The 21,730-nt window shown below is 53.4% G+C and overlaps 1 protein-coding gene across 1 annotated transcript; it reads right to left on the reverse strand.

Annotated features, from left to right (window-relative positions):
- Positions 1 to 62: 62 nt before the first annotated feature.
- C1QA (complement C1q A chain) lies at positions 63 to 21,434 on the reverse strand. Its single transcript, XM_005237977.4, has 4 exons — positions 21,320 to 21,434; positions 2,207 to 2,407; positions 1,266 to 1,460; positions 63 to 1,126 (listed from the first exon to the last, which is right to left on the reverse strand). Exons 1-4 carry the CDS (start codon positions 21,432 to 21,434, stop codon positions 558 to 560), a joined length of 1,080 nt encoding a protein of 359 aa, XP_005238034.2. The 3' UTR covers positions 63 to 557.
- Between the last annotated feature and the right edge of the window lie 296 nt (positions 21,435 to 21,730).

Consider the following 21,730-nt stretch of genomic DNA (forward strand, 5'->3'; position numbering starts at 1 on the left):
AGGGACCCGGGACATAAATGGTTTGGGAAAAACGCAAGAATAAGAAAGGCAACCCAAGTGGCTGTTGTGGAAGAAGGGTTTATTTGTACTGATGGGAAGGATGTGAGAGGCAGTAGTGGCTTAGCACCAGAAGGACATTTGCAATGGTTAGTGTAGCAGAAGCAGTGGCATGCAGTGATTTCCCACTCAGGAGCAAAGAGCCACAGCTGATGAAGGGCTCTTTCTGACCCCGTGACAACTGGGTCTCTCCAGTGTGGGGTCTGAATGTCCAGGAGGAGAAAGAGCTGCTGGGACCAGAAGCCCTCTGCCTCCAGGCTGGAGTGGGCAGACTCAGCATGGAGGCAACTGCTAGCAGGGGTCTCACTGATGCAGTGATGACCCACGGCCTGGCCACTTTGTGACATTGGTGGAAGCACAGGACTTGTCTGGTGGCTTGGTTTGCGGCCATCCCTGTTTGTTGTGGTACTAAACCATCCCACACACTCAGAGGGGGAAAACACGTGCAGAGACACCCACTGCAATGTGGTGGTGCTAAGCAGGTCCAAACTGGGAGTCCATCAGCCCATCTGCGGGAAGAGCATGAAGCCATTGAAGACGCTGTCTGCCTCGGAGCCGCTGTAGATCATGTTGCTGCTGCCAGGGTTGGTGCCCACGGAGACCTGGTCGCCCATGGCCAGGCTGAGCACAGTGCTGCCCGAGTTCACCTGCAGGATCGTGCGGCTGTTGTAATCACAGAAGCTGACCACGCGCTCCTTGTTCTTGGTGATGCTCAGGCAGAGGTCCCCGCTGGAGATCACCTGGTAGGCGAAGTAGTAGAGCCCAGGGACGCGGCAGGTGAATTCCCCAGTCTGGGGATTGTAGGAGTCCTCCTGGTTGGTGATGATGTTGTCAAACACAACTGTCCCGCTGTTGAACCGTGGGGACCTCAGCGAAGCTGAGAAGGCAGGACGTGGCTGGTCCAAGATGTTGCCAGCTTTCCCCTTGTCCCCCTTCGGCCCCGGCTGTCCTGGGAGCCCAGGGAGGCCAGGCAGGCCGGGGTAGCCCTGTCTCCCTGGCATGCCAGGAGTCCCTGGCTCGCCTGCATCCCCCTTGGGTCCCTGGATGCCTGTCCTCTGTGTTGATTTCCCTAGGGAGAAGTGGTGAGGAGGAACTGTTCATGCACATCCAGCATCTCCCGAGCTGCTCTCACAGACCGTGATGCTCCCACCAGGAGGCTTGAAGCTCCCAAGCCACCTGCACCACCCGCATCCCCAGCTCCCCATTACCTGGCTCTCCCCTGTCACCCTTCTGCCCTGGCCTCCCATCAAGGCCAGGGATTCCAGGGAAGCCATCCTTGCCGTTTGGTGCCTGACACAAGCCGTCCTCCAGCAGGGCCGTGCCCAGCACTGATGCCAGGATGCTGGTCGCCAGCCAAAGCCCAGCTTGCATCCTGCCTGCCTGCAGGCGCTGGGGTGGGGGAACTGCAGATGGAGGCAAGAAGAGAGCAAACACACAGGTGCACCTTCAACACAGACATGCAAGTGTGCAGGTCAGCTGCACATGTCGTCCATGTCACCCATGTGTTGTCCAGTACAGATAGCTGGACACCACATGCAGTAGTGAAAATAACTTCCTGGAAGGATTTTGAGGCTGTTTCCTTGTGTGATCTGAAATCATTGATGTTACTCATGTGCCCATGGTCGGGTGGAATTGGAAAGCCCAGGACATGGAGCGTGGCGTAAACCCTTTGGTGCATGTCCTGGGGATGGGTGGTTGCACATCAAATGCATGCAGAGGATGCTTCTTCCAGTGTTGGGGAGCAAGCACTGATGTATGGGGGCAGTGGTCCCATGGGATAGAAAGCACAAGTGAGGAAGGGATGCAGAAAGACATGACAGAAGAGGGAGAAACAGGCAAAAGGGATCCAGGTCTCCAACACACAGAGCTGAGAGAGAGGAGGAATGTTCTGAGCGCACAGACCTACCCCAAAACTGCAGTACTTAGCCTGGGACAAGCTTGCAGAGCCCAGTGATGTCCACAACCACATGGAGACATGGAGCAAGGACAGATTACTGCAGCCCACCCCCTCCACCCCCCCATCTTCTCTCCCTTTTCCTACTTTAAATCCTGGTGGAGGAGGAAAGTGAAGAAAGGAAGGTGGCAGGGAACAAGGACTGAGAGTGATGACAGAGAAGGCATGTGTCCCCAGCTATTTGGGGTGACTTACCTCCTTGCTGGGGTGAAGACAGACCAGTCTGAACAGTCCGTTTTCTAGAAGCTCTTGCCTGGCAGCAGGGAGGAAAGGGGTGGGGGTGGGGTGGGGTGTAGTTGCATGCACGGTGGTTTGCCTGGTTGGGGAAGAGAAATGCCAGGTTTTGCTTTCTCTGCACAAAAAAGAAACTCGTTTCCCTTTCCACATTTGGTCGTGCTGGTCACAGTCAGGGAACAGCTTGGTCAGCGAAAGTGCAGGACCACAGGGTTCCCAGCAGCACGGTCCCCACGGCAGGGACCAGTGGTGACTGGGCACAAAGCAACACAACAATGGAGGGTGCCCCAAGGCATGCCACAGCTGTCACCGCAGGTGACCCATGGTGTGAGCACTAGGTGGCATGGCCATCCAAGGGATGCTCGTCAGGGATCACGCTTGATGACTCCTGGTCTGGGTGGTGGGCAGAGCACGGCTGTCACTGACCTTGTCATCCCTGCTGCTGGGGGCTGACCCCTCCAGATGCCCACCCTGCGGGAGCAGGGCTCCGGGAAGGATCACCAGTGCCTGTGTGGCTCAGCAGGGCCTCGAGCATCCTTGATGAGACATCTCCTTCCTACTGCCCTCACTTCAGTGGTTTGGGGACCTTGTCTCTGTAGTAGAGCGGGAGAAGATGGGGGTCTATGGCACCTAGGTTGCTCCTGGTCCTGTGCTGCTTTGCACCAGCCAGATCTGGGCAACCCCAGGAGCTGTGCATGGCCTCCCCCTGACCTACAAAATGAAAAAGCCAGTGTCTCACGCCACAGACCCCAGGGAAGGTGCCCAAGGATTCAGCTCTGCCACAAAAAAGTCCAAAAAAGCCACCAGTACCCAAGCCCTACCACGACAGGGAGCAGAGGGATGAGCCATGCCACAATGACCCCAGCAGGTGGCAATCCTGGGGATCCTGGGGACCAGCCCCATCAGATCCAGATCCACCTGGAATCTCCTTTCAGGACCCATGTGGCAGCTGCGCTGACCCTCATGAGAAAGAGACGCTGGGCTTCCCAAAGCAAATGTAGCCACAGCGGGAGCTCGGGGGAGGATGTTCCGAGGACAGAGGGTGGTGTGAAGGCCCAGGACCAGGGTGGTCCCAAAGCCAAGGAGGGCTGGCAAACCCTCTGTCCCCCCTGCCTGCCACCTCTAGCAAGGTGTTGCATCACTTCCAAAACAGCTGAAAAAGGGAATCACTAATGTGAAACCAAAAATCAGCCCGGAGGCCCTTACCACACAAAACTTCACTCATCAGTGCATCTCCATTAATAATTACCTTTGGAGATTTGTCACTGAGCTGGTCTTCAATTCATTGAATATATGCCCTCTTAATGCAATAGAATACACATTTTTAATCAAAATGTCACCCCGTAATAAATCAGATGCCCAGAAGAAATGCAATTTTATTTTATCAGCGGAGTTCCTCTATCAACCAGATCTGTAATCGTGTCAAGAAAAGATGACGGGTGAGTTTGAAAAGACCTACCTTCCACAAAATGCTGTTTCTGGACAGTAATTGTATTTCTGCCCTATTGCCCTTTCTTAATATACAGCCAAAATGAGACCACTCCAACATTTCATGCAGGATTGATTGATGGCTCTGTCCTAGTGCTCCTTGGTCTCTGACTGTCCCCTTAACCCCATGTAAATGTTGACTTACAGGGGGCTGGTTGGGGGTTTCCAGCATCTTCTGGAAGATGGTGGTGGTCCAGGCAGCACCTCTTCCAGGTCCTTGAGACCCCTGAGCAGCTCTTAGCCCCAGTCACTTGTCTTTTGATGTCGCTGAGTTCCAATCAAACCTTCCTCCACCATCCTCTGAGCATCTCCTCCTCCTCCTGATCTGCAGCTGGGACGTCTGTGGCTCCAGGGGACGGCTGGCTGCAGGGAGCCGTGGGTGAGCATGGCATGGTGCCGCCCCAGAGGCTTCTGCAGAGCACATCTGCCATCGTCACTGAAATCGGGAATCAAACCTCTTAACACCAATGCAGCATTAAGGAGCAGGTGCTCCTTCATTGCAGCGCTGGGTGCTTGGTGGCATCTCCACAAATCAAGCACACCTGTGTAGATTTTACCGTTACATTTATACACAAAATTATAAGGTCGTACACTCCCAATTACAATGACTGGTTAGTAATTTGCATATAATTGTAGTATTTGCTGTGTCACCCTTTTCTGTTACTATGCTTGCACAGGGGAAGGGGCTTCACCTGGGCGAGGGTCTCCTTGACCTGTGGGCGTGATTTTTAGTGTTATAATGAAGGGAGTTCACTTCAGGACACCTTAAAAGTTAGTTTTGTTGCCAAGTTGGGAGGCTGGATGTTGGCCTTGCCAAGCTGTCCAATAACCCGTCCTATACACTATAGAACCTGGGTGCTCTGGTTGCGGTCTGGAGAGTGAGGACAGAGGGTATTATGGTCTATAGCATAGGGACTTCAAGGAACAGTCTGGGATAACAAGCAGCACTGCGATTCATACGTCATTGGTTAATAAGCGTGAACGTAATTCTGTCATGAAGGTTAACTCCTTAGAATCAAAATGTTCTTATAAGAACATTATAAGCTTAGAAGAGCTGTTCCATCAACACAAAATACAGGGAGATTCGGTGAAATTTTAAGCTGATCCGCAACACCATCACAAGCATCCCTCCAGCCGGGCACGCTCCTCCTTCCCCCTCCCGTCAGGGCCGCTCTGGGAGCGGGCGCAGGCAGCGGGGTGACACGCCACGAGGTGGCAGCGCTGCCTCAGCCATGCCTGGTGGCACCTGCCGTCGGGGCTCCGCGGCCTCCCCCGAAAGCAGGTGGCTGGCCGCGCCTCCCCGTGTCCCCAACGGCCACGCCGCGGGATGCCCAGCCGCGGAGCGAGCCCACGGGCATCCCTGCCTCGGAGCCGGGAGCCACAGCAAAACCCCCTTCCCTCCTGCAAACGGCCCCAGTGAGGCCACGAACATCCTCCCCCCAAGCTGGGAGCAGTTTGGTACCCTGAGAGCTGGGGAGAAGTGGTGTTGCACCGGTGAGGACCAAGCCGTGGTTGGAGTTGCAAGGGGTTGTGATGCCCTGGCAGGTTACCCCAGCTGCTGCAGGTCCAGCAGCATCCCACCAGCACCACCACCAGCATGGAGAAAGGGCAAGGACGATGGAGGGCACCCTCAGATGGCGTGAAATGGGGCCAAGGCCAAGGCAGAGGGGAAGGTGGGTGTATGCTGGAATAGCCAGGGCACCGCAGAGCCCTGCAGAGCACCACACAGCACCAAAACCCACCCCGAGGAGGACAGCCCTGGGTCTGGGGGAGCCTGACCACTGTGGTCAGCATCCACATCATTTAGGGTACCTGTCACGGCCTCCTGGCTCTGCTGCAGACCCAGACAGCCTTGCTCCAGATGGATTTTACCCCAAGCAACCCTCCTTTCAGGATGGGCCATTGGGTGCCAGCTCCTTCACCTCCTTGCTGCCCCACCACCTGGTGGTTCCAGGCAGGATCAGTCAGTGCCATCCGAGCCTTGCACCCCTTCATGGAAGAGAAGTGACCCCTGCAAAGCCCCCTCCCTGCATCCCCAATGCCTTCAGGCACACACGAGCTGCCTGACAGCAGACAGCGGGGAGGGATGCTCCTCCACTGCCTTCCCTGCTGGGGATCCCCTGGGGTGCAGAGTGGTGACAGGCAGGAGCTGCCAGAGGAGGATAAATGAGGTAGCCAGCGCCTCCCTGTCACTGCTGAGGAGACAGCGACGAAGGCAGGTGGTGGGAGATCAGCAGTGCTGGCAGGTACTGCACACGCCTCTGCTGCCAGTCACCAGCATCCCAGCCTGCCACCCGCACCCCCAGGAGGTCAGGACAGCTCAGAGCATCCGTGCTTCTGCCCTCGCTGGTGGCTTGAGGATGCCTGAATAACCACTGCAAACTGGTTTTGCAGCGGTTGAGCTGGCCTGTCCCCAAATGCTCACCCTGGGCCGCTGACCACCGGGTAAACTCCCTGCGCAATGCAATGGAGTTGGCATGCATTCTGCAGGCTCCCATGTTTCCATCAACCGAACAAGAAGCTGGGATGGTTCGAGTGCCCTGAAAGGATTTCCTGACACGTCAGCTGAAAATCAGGCTGCAAGGCCACTTGCCACGCAATGTCTAAAACGTTTTAATTGTTTTCCTAGGGGATGTGGTATTCCTATGACAGATGCTTGCACAGAGCAGGTGGGAGGAACAAAGACAGGTATGGGGTTTAAAAGCCAGGATTTTATGCTCCAGCCCTTTCTCCTGTCTCCTGGTGCTGATACACATCCCTGTTGGCTCATGGGATGAGAAGAGATAGAGAAGTGCTGAGCAGCCCTGGGCAATGCTAGGAAAGCATGTCCCATCCCTCCTCCTCTTGTTCTCTGTTAGGGATGTCAGGGCTTTTTGTTATTCAACATCTATTGGTTAATTTGGCTGATTGTTTCCCATTCTTTAATGTATCCATTATTTATTTATTCATTTGTGTATCGAGCATTTCCAGATTGATCACTTTGGCATGTAAATGAGCTGCTCTAGTGCCTGTCACTGAAATTTGTAGATTGGGAGAGTTTACAATCAAATACAGCCGGAATCTAAATCACAACATTTCAGGCGATAATAGCAGGGAGAAGGCAGGAAGGATGTGCCATAAATAAGATGGGATCAGAGCAGGGTGCCCATAGCTGTGCTGACAACACACCAGCAGCCCCGGGGCATGCAACAGGGTCCCTGCTTTATGGCATTGCTCTGTGGCTGGTTCCCCCAGCACAGAAGGGCAAGCAGAGGAACCAAAAGGCTTTTGGGGAATGGTAGGATCTAGCCACTACTAGGAGTAGGGCTACTCCTCAAACCAGTCTCTGAAGGGGGCTGATTTTAGCATGGTGAAAAGTATGCAGACTATGGGCTGCAAGGGGCATCTGGCCCATTGTATGGGATACTGATTTGTTTGCCACCGTGGCTCACGTTTGGCTTCTTCCTACCACTCAGGGCTCCATCAAAAGCCTGTGGATGCATCCAGGATGCAAGCCTGTCCATCTTAAGGCCAGTAAGGGAGATCACTCAAGATGAGTAGAAGCGATCGCAATGCTGTAAGCCTTCCTGCAGGCAATGGGCACGGCGGCTGGGCTGAGGAGCAAGGAGCCAGCCAGGACCCCTGCAAGGCCAGGGGAGAGGTGCCTGTACCACTCCATGGCAGGGCATCCCGGGACAGAAATCCAGCCAGGAGAAAAATTATGTTCAGCAGGCACAGTGCTGTGTGAATCCCAGCATTTAAAACTTCGCAATTTTTTTTTTAATGGCTTAAAAACCACAAGGCAACTGAAAAAAAATACAAGTCATGGTCCTTCCTTCCTCCCCCTCTTGGCTTTATGCTATGGCTCAGGAAACAAGGCTTGGAAAGACACCCTGGACAATAGGAGTTTCTCTTCCTAATCCAAAGTGATGGCCATACTGCGAGGGAGGCACAAGATCCTCTTCTCTGGGCTTTGTGTTTTGATGCCCTAGTTCTGGGTATGCGAGGTTTGCTTTCTTTGGGGCCATCAGGGCATGGCAAGACCATCATGAATCCCTCCACCAGATGGGGATGTGCTATTCCCAGGCAAGCGGAGACCACCATGCACTCCTTTATAGCAATGTCATGCTTTCCACTGGGCTGAGATGACCAGCATGGATCCTTCCTGCATGTCATGCACAGTCAGATCCTGATGGCTGCTAGAGCATCGCATGCTCTTCGCAGGCTAACCTCAATGCCATCATCTGTTTCCCTGATGTAACACCTTGAAAAATGAAGTAGAAGTTTCCTGCAGGTGAGTGTTAGTGTTAACTGGGTCAGCGGCAGCTGGAGGTCCATGCTGGCTGGAGACTATTACAACTTATTTCTATTACAACTCACTTTCCACAGTGGCTTCTCCAGGAGCTCAGCTTCCCTTTGACTGACCTTGGCTGCTGGATCGATCCAAAGTTGCAAACTCACTTCTCACGTCCCCACAATTTGGAGAGCATCTGATTGCTGCTTCAAAGGCTTTGATTGCTTTTGCTTCTGGGCAGCAGGACCCCGACGGGTGGCTCGCAGGCACCATCAGCCAACCTCCAGCTTAGTGGATTTGCTGAGGAATATCCCAGCCCAGCTGCAGCAATGCTGTGCAGAGCCAGACCTGACGTTTTCAAGGTTGGAGATGTATTCAGGTGGCGGTAGGCTGGAGGTCACCATGCCTCCTTGTCCCTCCGGCCCATGCTTGAGCCCTTCAGCAGCAGGAGTAAGGCGTTGATGCCGGTAGCTCCCTGGGGTCTGGTTCCCCAGGTGGGCAGAGGGCAGCAGCACTGGTACCCTCGGCACTCATGTGGTCCACACACCTACAGCATCCTCTCCAGCATTTTCATTAGCTCGGCAGCTCATTACTTTCTGTCAGCAGATCCCAACCTCTCTGCTTCTGCCGTGCTCCCTGTGGGTTCACCCTACTCTTCTCAACCACCTCCATCACTTTGCAAGGAGGAGGTAGCCCCTTCCCAGCTTGGGCAGACACTTTTCCACTTGCAGTGGCATTAACTACTAGAGATGCCGTCCCGCAGGCGCTGCTGGAAGTCCTCTCCCTCCTCTCTGCAGGCAGAGGTCAAACCCGTGTCCTTGCTGCCAACTCAAAAGCAAATCGATCAACATCTAGGAGACAATTGCAGTCCTCATCGAGCCTCTGCGTGGGGGGCAGTCGCGTGGCAGCCCCAGCACTGACTCCCTGGCCTGGAAGTTATTCTTTACTCAGACTCTTAATTTCAGAGCTGCACTGAGGGATGAGAAGACTCCTGGCTTCTAATTAATTACTGAGTTCCCTGTAATTGGTGCAATTTACTGCCAGTCTATCTGTTTTATTGCACTGCGGAAAAGGTCATTTTCTAACACTATTTTTTCAAACACCCTAGTGAGTGGCCATAAGATGTGCCTTGAAATTCATCTCCAAACTCCAAAGCCAGGGGGAAGGTTGCAATGGGGGGCAGAAGGCGACTGCGGTTCCGTGCCCATCACCAGAGGTGTTCACCCAGGAGGTCCCTGGGGGAACCACACGTGGCACTTGGGGAACACAGTGTGGGGGAACAGGCTGCATCTGGGCACTGGGTCCTGGTCCTCTGGATCTGGGTCTGGTACACACATGTCATAGCATGAGGCCAAGCACAAGCTGACACGTGTAGGAGACCCTCAGCTGGGCTTCATGTGGCATTTCATGTCACACAGTCTGGGCATTTTATGGCGGGTTCAGATCCATCCTGTAATGGGATGGATTTGTTTACATTAGTCTTTATAAGGAGGTTTCAGGAGCCTCAGGATGGGCAGATCAGGCAGTGGGATTTCTAGGGAGCTCTAATCTAATCCCTGAGCTTTTCAAATTAATTTATTTGGGGAAACCAAATGGAGCCTCTCATTTGCCACAAGGGTACAAGAAGATTAGCAGGTTGTCTCTCCCAGTCTGTCCTGAACTGGATGGACCTCCCTAATCCCCTAAAAGCCCATGTTGGTGGGGAGCATGTGTCTGTGTCTCTGCTCAAGTGTCACCTATCCTGCTTTGGTGTAGCATCCCCTAGGTAGAGCCATATCCTTCCACTTAAAGCCATGCTGATGTGCCTCACTGGGGCTTAAGAGGGGATTTTACTGAGCCCTTTAAATTGTCTCATTCACTAATTAATGACCGGGTTTTGGTTTCGGAACAAGCACTTAGATAAACCGCAAAAGTGCATTTCATTAATCTTAATTAATGATTTAAATACTCAGAAGCCTCTGCTAAAGCCCTGTGATTGATGGCAGCTAGCTGGCTGTATCACCATGCTTTGGTCCCTTGGCATCCTTGACTGTACAGTGGGGATATGGGCACTGACCCTCCTTGCTTTCCCTTTGCCTGCTGCCTTCAGATCTAGGCTGGTCACCTCTCTGGAAGGTTTTAGCTAGGTGCTTGATCAGAAAGTGAATGAGTGACAGCTCATATCTTGTGCTACACACAACATCTTCCCTGAATTTAAACTCTTGCGTGTCTCTGTGCGTGCAGCCGCAGCGTGCCAATAGCTAGGGCTGGTGGAAAACAGGGTTTGCAGACCCTGGAAAGGAAGAGCTGGGCAAACCAGGCAAGAAATTGCACTTCAGGCCACTGCAAAAGCACCTTCCACATCCCTGCAGGGCTTGGAGAGCCCATGGGGCACAAAGCATGTTGCATGCCATCCTACGGGATGTGGCACCAAGAGCACTTCCCAGTGCCGAGACGCTGAGGAAAGACCTTCCATTAGATGCACACACATAGCTGTGCAATTGCTCATGGAGACAGGATTTAAGGGGGAAAAAGGACTCTCCTGCTCTGCCAAAAACCTGCTGCTGAGCCTGAACTTGGAGATGGCACCTGCCCGCACCCTGGACCTGCACGCTGCCTGCACTCTGCGCACTGGAGGGGCTGTGCCCAAGGTGGTCGCTCCCACACTCCTGGCTCCCTGAGGGGTTAAGATAGAGGTATCTGTCACAATTAAAGTTAAGAGCATTTGATAAATGCTCGTTTGCATGCCCACAAAGGAGCACAAAAGGACAATGGCAGGAGAGGGACCCCAAACAATACGCTAGGGCTACTCCCAGGCTCATCACAGGAGAGCCATCAGCCCATCAAAGGCCAATCTCCACAAGCCCAGAGGAGCACAGGGACACAGTGCCAGCTGGGAACCCAGATTGCAGACTCCAGAGGAACAGCCACCTTGTCCAGGGCCCCTTCCAGGGGTCCCAGCGGACCCATCAGCCCCAGTGTCGAGGTGTGAAACCCATCACCATGAGTCACTGGGAGTAGCTCCTCAGGTCACCTTTTGGACCAAGGGGGTTGCTGCCTAGGGGTGTCAGATCCATCATGGGACGCAGGGTAAGAGCATTTTTGGATTTATTATGGACAAGCTGGGTGTCCATATGGACACTGTGGGAACTGGGAAATGTGGACACTGGGAACTGGAGGCATCCACATTGCATATATGTGTGTATATGTATGTGGAGAAAAATAATAATAATTATATATATATATTCTCAGGACCTCCATCCTGCCCAGCCAGAGAGGGGAGCAGAATGTGGCTGTTGGTGTCCTCAATGTTCTTTTGGGTGCTCTGACTTTCTGTCTGTGACCTGTGTGGCCAGCCAGGTATATAGGTATATACGTATATATGAAGTACATGTGTGCTTTGTCTGTGTGTGCCTGCTGGGAACACACGCCTTTATGAGGAGCAGTCAACGTGGAGTCACTAAGGGGAAATCATGCTGATGGAAGGGCTGGCTGGGTACACCAGGGGAGAGTGGTGGATGTTGTCTACCTTGACCTCAGCAAGGCTTTGGATGCTGTGTGCCACAACATGCTCACGGGTAAGCTCAGGGAGCGTGGGTTAGAGGAGCGGGCAGTGAGCTGGGCTGAGAACTGGCTGACTGGCAGAGCAGAGGATCTGCCCTGAGGCCTGCCCTGAGGCCATGCCTGGAGAGCTGTGCCCAGTGCTGGGCTCCCAGTTCCAGAGGGACAGGGAACAACTGGAGAGGGTCCAGCGGAGGCTGCAAAGGTGATGAGGGGGCTGGAGCATCTCCCTTGTGAGGAAAGGCTGAGAGACCTGGGGCTGTTCAGTCTGAAGGAGACTGAGAAGGGATCTTACCAACGCCTACAAATATTCTAAGGGCCAGGGTCAAGAGGACCTTCCAACCCCTTTTTTCCAGAGTCCAGGCGCTTCTCAGTGGTGCCCAGCACCAGGACAAGGGGCAACAGGCACAAACTGCAACACAAGAAGTTCCTTCTGAATATGAGGAAGAACTTCTTTACCTTGAGGGTGATGGAGCAGGGGGGCAGGCTGCCCAGGGAGGCTGTGGGGTCTCCTTCTCTGGAGACATCCAAACGCGCCTGGATGGATCCTGTGCAGCCTGCTCGGGGGGAACCTGCTCCAGCAGGGGCTGGACACGGTGATCCCATGATCCCAGAGGTGCCTTCCAGCCCCACTGTGCTGCGATTCTGTGATCTTCAGCCTCACTACTGGTTGGACACAGGGACAGGGAGCTGCAGCAGCCTCACCTCTCTCAGCTCTTGGATCCAGCATAATAGATTTCCCACTAATAATAAATAATAAAAGCAATTTCATGATGAAGAGATCGGGAATCAGCATAGGAACCACCCACACTTGTGTCTGCTGTGGTTACAGGGATCCAGCTGCAGACCCTGAGTGCTACATCCACTGGTTATACAGACAGGGAGAGAAAAAGCCCCTTTCTGGAGAGAACACCAAGAAGCTGTGCCCATAATGTTGTTCTTCCAGGAGATGAGCATCCTCCTGCTCCTCTGGGATCTCACTAGTTCAGTGAGTGACACGCACATCCTTCTCTTTCAGCATCCCAGTTACTTTGTGGTTTGGATCTGGAGGTGAGAGACTGTTGTCTGCAGCTCTGCGGTGATATCTGCTTGACTTTTCACTGAGACCTGGCTCCACTACAGCGAAATCCTTGTTCTCTCCCTAGGCATGCCCTTCTCTCAGAGGAGAATCAGGAAGGGGGACTCCCTTCATTTCATGTCATCTGATAAAGATGGATGTTTTAAAGCCCCACTTCCTCGAGTCATGAGATTGAGTGCAAAACTCTGTTTCCACCTAAAAGAAGTACATTTATGCCCATCTGGTGAAGGAAGAGCCCCAAAACATTATCAAAAGGCTGCTGTCCGTTTAGACATCAAAAGCTGAGGATGAGAACTCAAAATCAATAATGGTTTTTAAGCCAGGCCTGACTGGAGGTCTGGAATAGGTTTGGGGCAGAGCAGGGGGTCCACCAGCACCCCCAGGGTGACACTGAGGAGCATTCTAAATTCCTGGGAAACCTAGGGGCACAGGTTATAGGTGTCACCTGGGGTGGCAGCATCTCCCCTGTGCCTCTGAGGTCCAGGCATGTGCTGAGCAGCAGCTGGCCTTCCCTACGGCCGGTGTGCCTGAGGTTGTGCCTGGGATGGGGAGCCTTCCCTCGGGTCTCAGGGCTGCAGAGATGTCAGTCTGGTCCTTGCTCTACGCTGTACCTCCTCCTCCTTTATTAAACATCACACTTTTCTTTGGATGCTGCTTAAATTCTAATCAAACCTGCTTGCCAATGGTTACCCCCGAGCCCCCAGGGCTGTACTGCCAGGGGCTCCTGTGTTTCTGGCATCTCCAAGGCAGCATTTCTTCTGTGCCTTTCTGCCTCAGCAGTGCTCTCAGCACAGCCGATCCCGCTGCTTTCTCATCTGACTGTGCAGGGTCTTTGCAGGGGAGGAACAGATGGGAACCACCAGCAGGACATCCACCCCAAGGGAAAGCTGGCAAGCTGGAGAGAAGCACTCTGGGGCATCCATCTTAACCAGACATCTACCTCTTCACGAGTGCTAGTGGTAAATTTGCACTAGTGCACTTCACCTTACCCTCCGATGGCTCAGCCCTGCTGTCCAGACAGCCCCAGAGCCCTGCAGGATTGCTGCGATCTGCAGCTAGTCCTAAATGGTCCTTCATGGGACGACCCCTCTGAGTGCAAACTCACTCGAGTGTCCTCAAACCAGACTCGGGAAGGAGGGGCTGTTGCTGTCTGATTGTCCTTAGGGGGTGTTATTTGGATCAGACTGAGGACAGATAAATAATCTGCATGCAAAGTGCTTTCCTCATGCACAGCTGGCTCGCGTGACACATACAGGAATCAGGGAGCTGGGGAAGGTTCATTATACCTGGGATTATAGAAGTGTCTGACAACTGCTTACTGTAAGCCGGCCAGAAGAAAAGGATGCTCTGCATTTTGATGAGACCCCTGCATGAGTGAGCAGCAGCAGCAGCAGCCGGGGAAAGGCACTGCTGGGACTTGCTTTCCTTGTGGACCCTAGGACCTGACAGCATCAATGGGCCACCCTGCAGCTGTGCTGAGTGGCCAGGGAAGTGGACCAGGAGGTCACTGGAGGATGGGGACAGTGCCTGCACACCGCTCCCACCCTGGATGGGCTGTTCTGGGGATGCCCTTTGGAGACGTGGTTGATATGGCCGTGTCCTCTGTCCCCGCCTGGTGCATGACCTGCGCCTGGCTGCAACCCCTCTTCTGGCTCTCCCAAACCTCAGCGAGCTGCTGCCCGCACTCCTCCCTGTCTCCTTTCTCCGTGCTTTACCCCTCCTGCGACAGATCCAGGTGTGCCCTCTGAGATGACAACAGACAGGGAGGAGAGCCAGCTCCAGCTGGGTGGAGAGGCTGGAAATAGCCTTTCGTACACCATTTTTAGCAGTTCATTTGGAGTTGTGTTTTGCCAGCAAAAGTTCCGCACGCTGTTTATCTCTCTTAGCGGAAGGCTGTGATTATCGCAAAATGAAGCAGCATGTATGCAGTTCCTCGGCAGCACAGAGCCGCTCATGCAGCAGGAGGGATGCAGGCAAGCACAGAGAGTGGCTTCAAAGTGCCATTATTAATTCACACTCACATTCATTGTAATAACACCTTGAATCGTGGCCAATTCGGCTGGTGTTAACCACTCAGTGGAAGCAAGGGGCTTTCCGGGGGAAAAGGTCTGTGTAAAGAAGCGCGTTGGCTTTGCAAGTGCAGCTGCTTGCTCAGCAAATTAAGAGTGGTGTTGTACTGGTTTGACTGGGTCCCTGGCAGTGATGGTGGCTTGGCTTCTCCTCAGCAGTCTTTACATCCCACAGAATTTCCAGTTAGTGGGCACCGAGGTGAAGTTCATTGCGATCCTGTAGACAGGGATAGCCTGTGGACATGGATCTTCACTGAACGTCTCAGATCGCCTCTTCCAGCCTTTGAGCCTCCCCCAGCTCTCACCCCAGGGATGACACCAGAGGCACAGCTTTCTTTTTGGCAGGGAAGGGGTTATAACACACCAGCGAGCTTCAGCCCTGCCTCTCCTGTGTTGATCTGCACTCCTTCCGTGGGACGATTCCTGCTACCCAGTTTGCAGGGCAGCTGCTCAGCCCAGTATTTGCAGGGAAAGAGGGATGGGTCCTGGTCCTGTGCTGACCCCAACCCCCTTGTGCCTTGGCTAAGGGATGAAAAGACACTGACAATTTGAAAAGCAGGGAAAGCAGCATATACACACATGTATGTACGTATATGTAACAAATCTGCTACATAAATACAGGCACAGCAGGGACAGTCACACACACCCATGCATACATCCACCACATGCTTTCCTCTGGATCAGTTTCACTGAGGCTTATAACCCCAAAAATTGTATTTTTTTTAAAAATATATATACTAAGTGTTACACAAGGGGAAAATGCACCCGTGACAGTGTGTGTGTTTGACAGAGGTATTTCTGCAGCTGATCTGCAGCTCGTTCTCCTGCCTGATCTCTGGCTGCTCTGCCAGCAGGACAGGCTGAGGAGAGCAAGTCTGGGTGGCTGCTGACAAATCTTGGAGAGAAAAATGTAACAGCAGTCCCAGGAGCCAGGCTTCCTGGTGCTGGGAGGGTTTTTTGCCCACTGCTGGGGCAGGAGTATGGATAGTAGCAGCAGGGTGACCATGCCCACCCTCTCCAGGCCAGTGGAGGACATCTCCCATTGAATGCTTTGCTCTTTTTGCCTGCAGCAACACTTCAGCAGCACTGGGAATGGCCTGACCTGGTCTCCCACTGTCAGCAGCCACATCAGCATTGCAAATGAAAAGGGAACAGCTGCTGGTAGGAGATTTTTCCAAACTGGAACCAGGATTGGTGATCAGAGCAGAGCTGTCACTGGGGAGGGGCAGGATGACCCAACCAGAAGACTGATGCAGCTTAGGAAGAGTGGAGGAGAAGGAGGAGGTGGGGATCATCCTGCAGTCCCTGAAGCGTTAAACCTCCAGCCCCAAGTGGATTGGGAGCATGCAGGAGCCACATTAAGAGGGGTCTCAAAGGAGGGGTAGAGCTGGACAGAGTCCCCAAGAAAGGCTCAGATGGAAGGCTGCAGCAGAGCTGGGCGCAAGGAGATGCTCTGGACCCAGTACTGCCAGGCAAGGAGCTGCTCTGGATCCAGTACAGCCAGGCAAGGAGATGCTCTGGACCCAGTACAGCCAGGCGGGGATGGCAAGTCCTGCTGAAAGCACTGGCTGATCCGAATATTTGCATTGTTTTTCTGGCCTTTTCTGATGTATTAATGAAGTGCTTTGAGGCATAGCAGGAGTGAATGCGCCTCCTCAGCACGGCTACTCTGGGCAATGTCTGTTAAAGGAAGCCTGCTCTGCGTGCTTAGTTATTAAAATACATTATTTACAGGGAGACAGAGAAAGCAAGACATGTGATCAGTAATGAGGGTGTAATGCTGCATTCTGGCTACGGTGGGCTCATTTCAGAAACACGCATTTTAACAAGGCCAGGGGCAAGGTCACACATCAAAGGCTGAGGAGGGTAGGTCACGCTTATCGGATGGGGGCTGCATCCCGCAGAGCAGTGCCCTTGGAAGAGGATGGCAGGTTGCAGCAGGCAAAGGCACTGCTGGCTGTGGCTAACAGGGCAAATGCAGTGCTTGTGTGAGCAAGAGGTGCCACGGAGGGTGATGACATCCCTGTCCACATGTCCAAAGCCTTGCAAAGACATGATGTGTCCAACTGGCTTTTGCAGCATCAAGGGGAGGGTTTTTATGGTGTGTCTGGGTGCTGGTGAAGGTCAAGCATGACTGACTTTGTCAAGGGGAGGCAAAGACAAACCTTCCAGACCAGACCCTGGCAGATGCTTTGCATGGTCTGAAGTGTCACTTAGACACCGGGTCCATAGAGGTGTGATCTGAGACCCACTGCCCCGGCACAGTCCTGTCATCACTGTCTCTTGGTCCCACAGCACAACCAGAACTCCCATGGAAGGCAAAGCAGATGCTCCTAGATCAGAGCTGTAGCAAAAAGTGGTCAGGAGTAGGTGTGAGGACCAGGAACTAAAAGGTGCCCAGGGGAGAAAAACATGGAATGCAGGATGGATATACCTATCTTTAGATACATTTACTCATACAAACCACTGTGTGCTCGTCACCCGCTGACACAGGAGGTGGATGTGATCTCCTTCCCCTGATCCCACCACTCCTGCTCCACATGCTGCCACCATAACAGCTCAGCCTCCTGCTCCAGCACCGGGTGGACAGGATGGGTGAGAGGAGGCCACAGAGGCAGGAGTGAGGTCAGGGAATGGAGGTGGGGGGCAGCATCACTTGATCCCCATGGCCGGATGGATGCAGGGGTGCAGGGAAGCTCCTTCCTGACCCTTTATCTTCCCTGTGCATGTGGAGGCCATGTGCTGTGTGGGGTGGAAGGGTAACCCTCTGCCTGGTGATTTGAGCATGGAGCCAGCGTTCAGCACCAGGATGGTCACCTCAAGGAGGTGAGGGTGATGCTGATCAGTGATCATGAAGCTCTGGCTTGGCTTGAGTGTTGGCGCAACCTGGAGCTGCCAGTACCTATTTGTGTAGAGGTGTTTTGCTGTGGCAGAGTCCTTCCTCTGACACCAAGGATGTTCTGCATCTTTTCCCTCATGTGGCATCCATGTGTAGGTCACTCCTCACTCAGACCTCTGTTTCTTTCTGCACGAACTCTGCAGAGGTCCAGGTCTCACTGTACGGCGACACAGCAGAGCTCCACTGCTGCACAAGTGCTGGCTTTCATGGTGAGCTAATTCCGGAGTCACTAATTTAATGATGATTAATGACAGGTACACCACCCTTTCCTTCCTCCTTTTATCGATTGGGAAAAAAACCCAGAGCGGAGCCGGAGATGAATTAATTCTCTCAAGTGGAGGGGAAACTAATCAGACTGAAATCAGATCGAATTTAGGACTTGCAGGCGAGCAGGAGGATGTGCTGAGTGACATGTAAATGAGAGATGCCCCAGCCAGTGTTGGGTCCGGAGGGACACAGCTGCTGAGCAGGTTCCTCAGGAAGGGCTGGGAAAAGCGGCTGCAAATATAGCAGGCAAGGCTGCATGGGACATGGCATCTAGGCTGGACCTGCCCAGCCAGGGGACAGAGCCAGGGCCACATACTGGACTGGACTGGGGATGTTGGGAATTTGGGGCGAAGCCTGGCACTAACTTAACCACGGTGCTCAGGGCTTACCCTCTGCCCTGCCCCAACCTTGACTCCGGAGTTGTGCTGCTCTTTGCTACGAACTGCTTTGCAGCGTCACCAGCACTGCTTAAGAGCTGCCACAAGAAGTTGCATTCTGCAAGTCACTGTGACTGCAATTGTTTTCTTTGTGTTTTTCATGTTTGCTTCACCCGGGAATCCCAGCACAGGGCTAATCGAGGCTGCAGGGGTTAATCTGCCAGGTACCTAACTGTACTAAACCCACATATCCTCCAAGAACATCTATTTCACCTTGAGAAAATGTCTCCTCCCCTCTTTTTCTGCAAATCAGTTCACTGGCAGGGCAGAATTGAGCCTTACGGTTCTCTGAGGCTTGGGGCTCCAGCAATCTCCCAAGTATTTAAGCATGACTAATTGGCTTGTGCCTACCATACCAGGGATTTAAAACCTGTATGCTATTCAAGTATGGTCAGGCCCACAGCTGCTCGATCTCTAATAGCATGCACACTCAGCCGTCAGCAAGTGAGGTATTCCAGAGTGCTTTTCTCTTCGCAGTCCAGTGCAATGTCGCCTTGTATTAAGAATGGGACCATGAATCCTAAACTTGTGACCCCAGTGAAGCAGTCAGCGATACCGTGTCAAAATCTTTGGACGTGATGCTTCAAAAAAGGATCTTGATGAAACTGTCTTAACTACATGCACATAAACAGTCATTTTTCATCATGAAGAGAGGTTACATCAGGTCCGTTCTGGGACGTGAGCAATCAAGGTATTCTTACAGGACCAGAGAAAGTTTTCTGGTGACACAGAAAACTTGTTCGGTCAAGGCTGTGTGGGTCAGCTCAGGTCAGACTGAGCCAGCATTGCCCTCTGTGGTCATGAAGGCTGTCCGCAGATGCGCTGCATTAGGAGAAGCACAGCCGACACGTCAAGGAAAGTCATCATTCCCTCTACCCAGTTCTTAAGGAGCCACAGGGCAGCCCCGTGCCCAGTTTTGGCCACCCTACTGCAGAAGAGATACCAAGTCCAACGGAGGCCACCAAGATGGCCAGGAGCTGGGGCACAGGATACAGAAAAGGAGACCAAAGGAACTATCAGCCTCTAGAAGGGAGATGTGGGTGAGATCTAATTGCATCTTTCACTGCTTTAAGTGGAGGTTTTAAAGGAGGCAGAGCCAGAGGTGTAGAGTGAAAGAGCAAGAGGACACAAGGACAGCATCCAGCTTCATGGGGCATAGTCAAAAAATTCCTCCCTGTGACAGTGGTGCAGCCCCAGTCCAGGTGCTCAGGGAGCTTCTGGGATCTCTTGGAGGTTTTCAAAACTCCCCTGGACAAGACCCTCAGCAACGTGATCTGACTTTGATGCTGGGAGGCAGTAACACCAGCCGTACAGCCCCACGACTCTTGGAGTGAGCTGTTAGTGGAAGACAGTGGGGTCTTATGGACAACTCCTGGACAACTCCAGCTCTGTGGGGGAGCGCAGACACAAGCACCGTCTTGGGAACAGTCGGAAAGAGAGGCAGGAGCAAACCAGAAACCTAATTATGGCTCCTGCACAATCAACAGAGGCTCACTTAGACGCTCACTGCCTGAAATGCCCTGGAGACAAAGATGTGGGAGTTGACTCAGAGACCTTGAGGGAATGACAGGGAAGGGACAGCAGGCAGGTGGGAGCATTTTCAGCAGGCAGGAGACAGGCAAGAAGATGAGGAGAGAGGCGCAGTGTTTTGTAGGCTGGTATGGCTGAAAACAGGTCCAAGCTAGACTCGTTATGTCACACCATTTGGTCTGCCACCCTCAGAGAATTATGCAATATTTAACAAATCATTTTCTCCTGTGTTTTGTGGAAAGAGCAGAGAGAGCTCAGCCTCTGAGCCAGATGCTGCTCTCCAGTCCCCAGACTGGCTTGGGGGGATGCTCAGCACTGTGTGCCACAGGGGCAGTGGGGGACAGAGGATTGCCACAGCATCCCTGACCTGCTCACTGCTGGCACGCTGGCTGCTGGCACAGGAGCAGGAGCCAGCTTCGAATTATGGTGCTCTCTGAGAAGTCTCACCAAGGCTGTGCTACCTGCTAGGTGACTTCAGCTGTCACGGTGCAGATGGTCTCTCGAGAGGATGCAGAGGGTCTCTTGAGAGGCTGCAGAGGGTCTCTCGAGAGGCTGCAGACTGGCATTTCCCAAGCTGGGCTCAGGCCAGGATGTGCAGAGGAGGGAGCGGAGGAGAGGGTGGGGCGAAACTGGGCAGGTGGAGAGAAGGAAGGGAGGATGATCCCTGGTCCTTGCCTGACATCCAAGCCTCCTGCCAGGGGAAGGAGGTCCCTGGAGCCGTGGTACTAAGAGGCAGAAGTAACAGCCCTCCTGGCTGCCTCCTGCAGCCCTGCCCTGATTAAAGTGATGCATATCTTGGCAAGTCTAGCAGGGCTGATGCATCCCTGAGGCTGCTTGAAACCCAATTCTGGGAGCTAAAGCCAGCCGTGATCAGTGAAACTCTCTGAGCTGGGCTGGTTCCTCCCCAACCAGCCTTCCTCTGCCCACAGCACCCGTTTTAACACGCTGTGCTGTGCCCATACCGTGGGCAGGCAGGGCTGCCTTCCACCCAGGGCTCAGGGCAGGAATGGCAATGAGTTGTCCCCAGCACCTGCAAAGCAGCTCCTGCCTGCAAGAGCTGCCAGCCCGGTGGGGTGCAGGCAGGGCTGAGCAGCAGCTTCCAGGCTCTCGTCAGAGTGAACGTTGCCCATCCAAGCAGCCCAGATGCTCTCCCCCGAGGGCTCGGCTCCCTGGGGCTTGGCACGGGAGCCTTGGCCCTGCTCAGAAGGAGGATGAGTTTATCATTTATTATTGATTGTCAAGAGTGGGGAGTGCCCTGCAGGACACGGGGGATGGAGAGAGGCATACTGGCTCTCCTAGTGCTTCTGCAGCAGTGCTGCTTTGTGATAGAAGTTTAATAAATTGAAAGACACAGTTTCCATTCCATTGGTAATTAACTTCTGCTGTTGTGTTCCCTCCTAATTGTCTCTATTACTCCAGATAAAACTGAGATCAATAGAAACCAAAGTCTGGAGGCAGGGAAAGTTGCAATTAATTAATTATCTCTCTCTTGCGTGCATCCTCCATCTGCTGGTAATCAAACAAGACTGGCTGGTCCTCACGCAGGTCCTGGGCCCTCCATGGCTGCTGGCGTTCCATAGGGATTTTGCAGTGGGCTGAGCGGTGCATCTTGGAGCAGAGAAGGCAAAGGGACAGCCTTTACTGTGCTGCTGCATCCCTCATGGGTGCTTTACCTCTCCAGGTAAATTGGAGAAAAAATTCAGGCTGGATTCCACAAGGTACCACTTCTCCCAGGGTGCTGGCTGCATGGCCATCCCTCAGGCTCGGCAGCTTGTGCTGGGACAGAAGTGCTAGGAAACGCCTGGAAGGCAACACCGCTGATACATCCTCTGTTGAGGCTCATCACTGCCTCTGGGTTGTGACTGTGAACAAGGCTGGGAAGAGCCAGAAAGTGTCTCTGCGTG

The sequence above is a fragment of the Falco peregrinus genome, chromosome 3, assembly GCF_023634155.1.
Source record: "Falco peregrinus isolate bFalPer1 chromosome 3, bFalPer1.pri, whole genome shotgun sequence".
Classification (NCBI taxonomy): Eukaryota; Metazoa; Chordata; class Aves; order Falconiformes; family Falconidae; genus Falco; species Falco peregrinus.

Coding starts and splice junctions, on each gene's coding strand:
- C1QA (XM_005237977.4), bottom strand. CDS start 21,434: ATGCACCGCTCAGCCCACTGCAAAATCCCTATGGAACGCCAGCAGCCA. Junction 2,408..21,319: donor CCAGCAGATGGAGGATGCAC/GCAAGAGAGAGA, acceptor GACTGTGACCAG/CACGACCAAATGTGGAAAGG. Junction 1,461..2,206: donor GTCTTCACCCCAGCAAGGAG/GTAAGTCACCCC, acceptor CTCCATCTGCAG/TTCCCCCACCCCAGCGCCTG.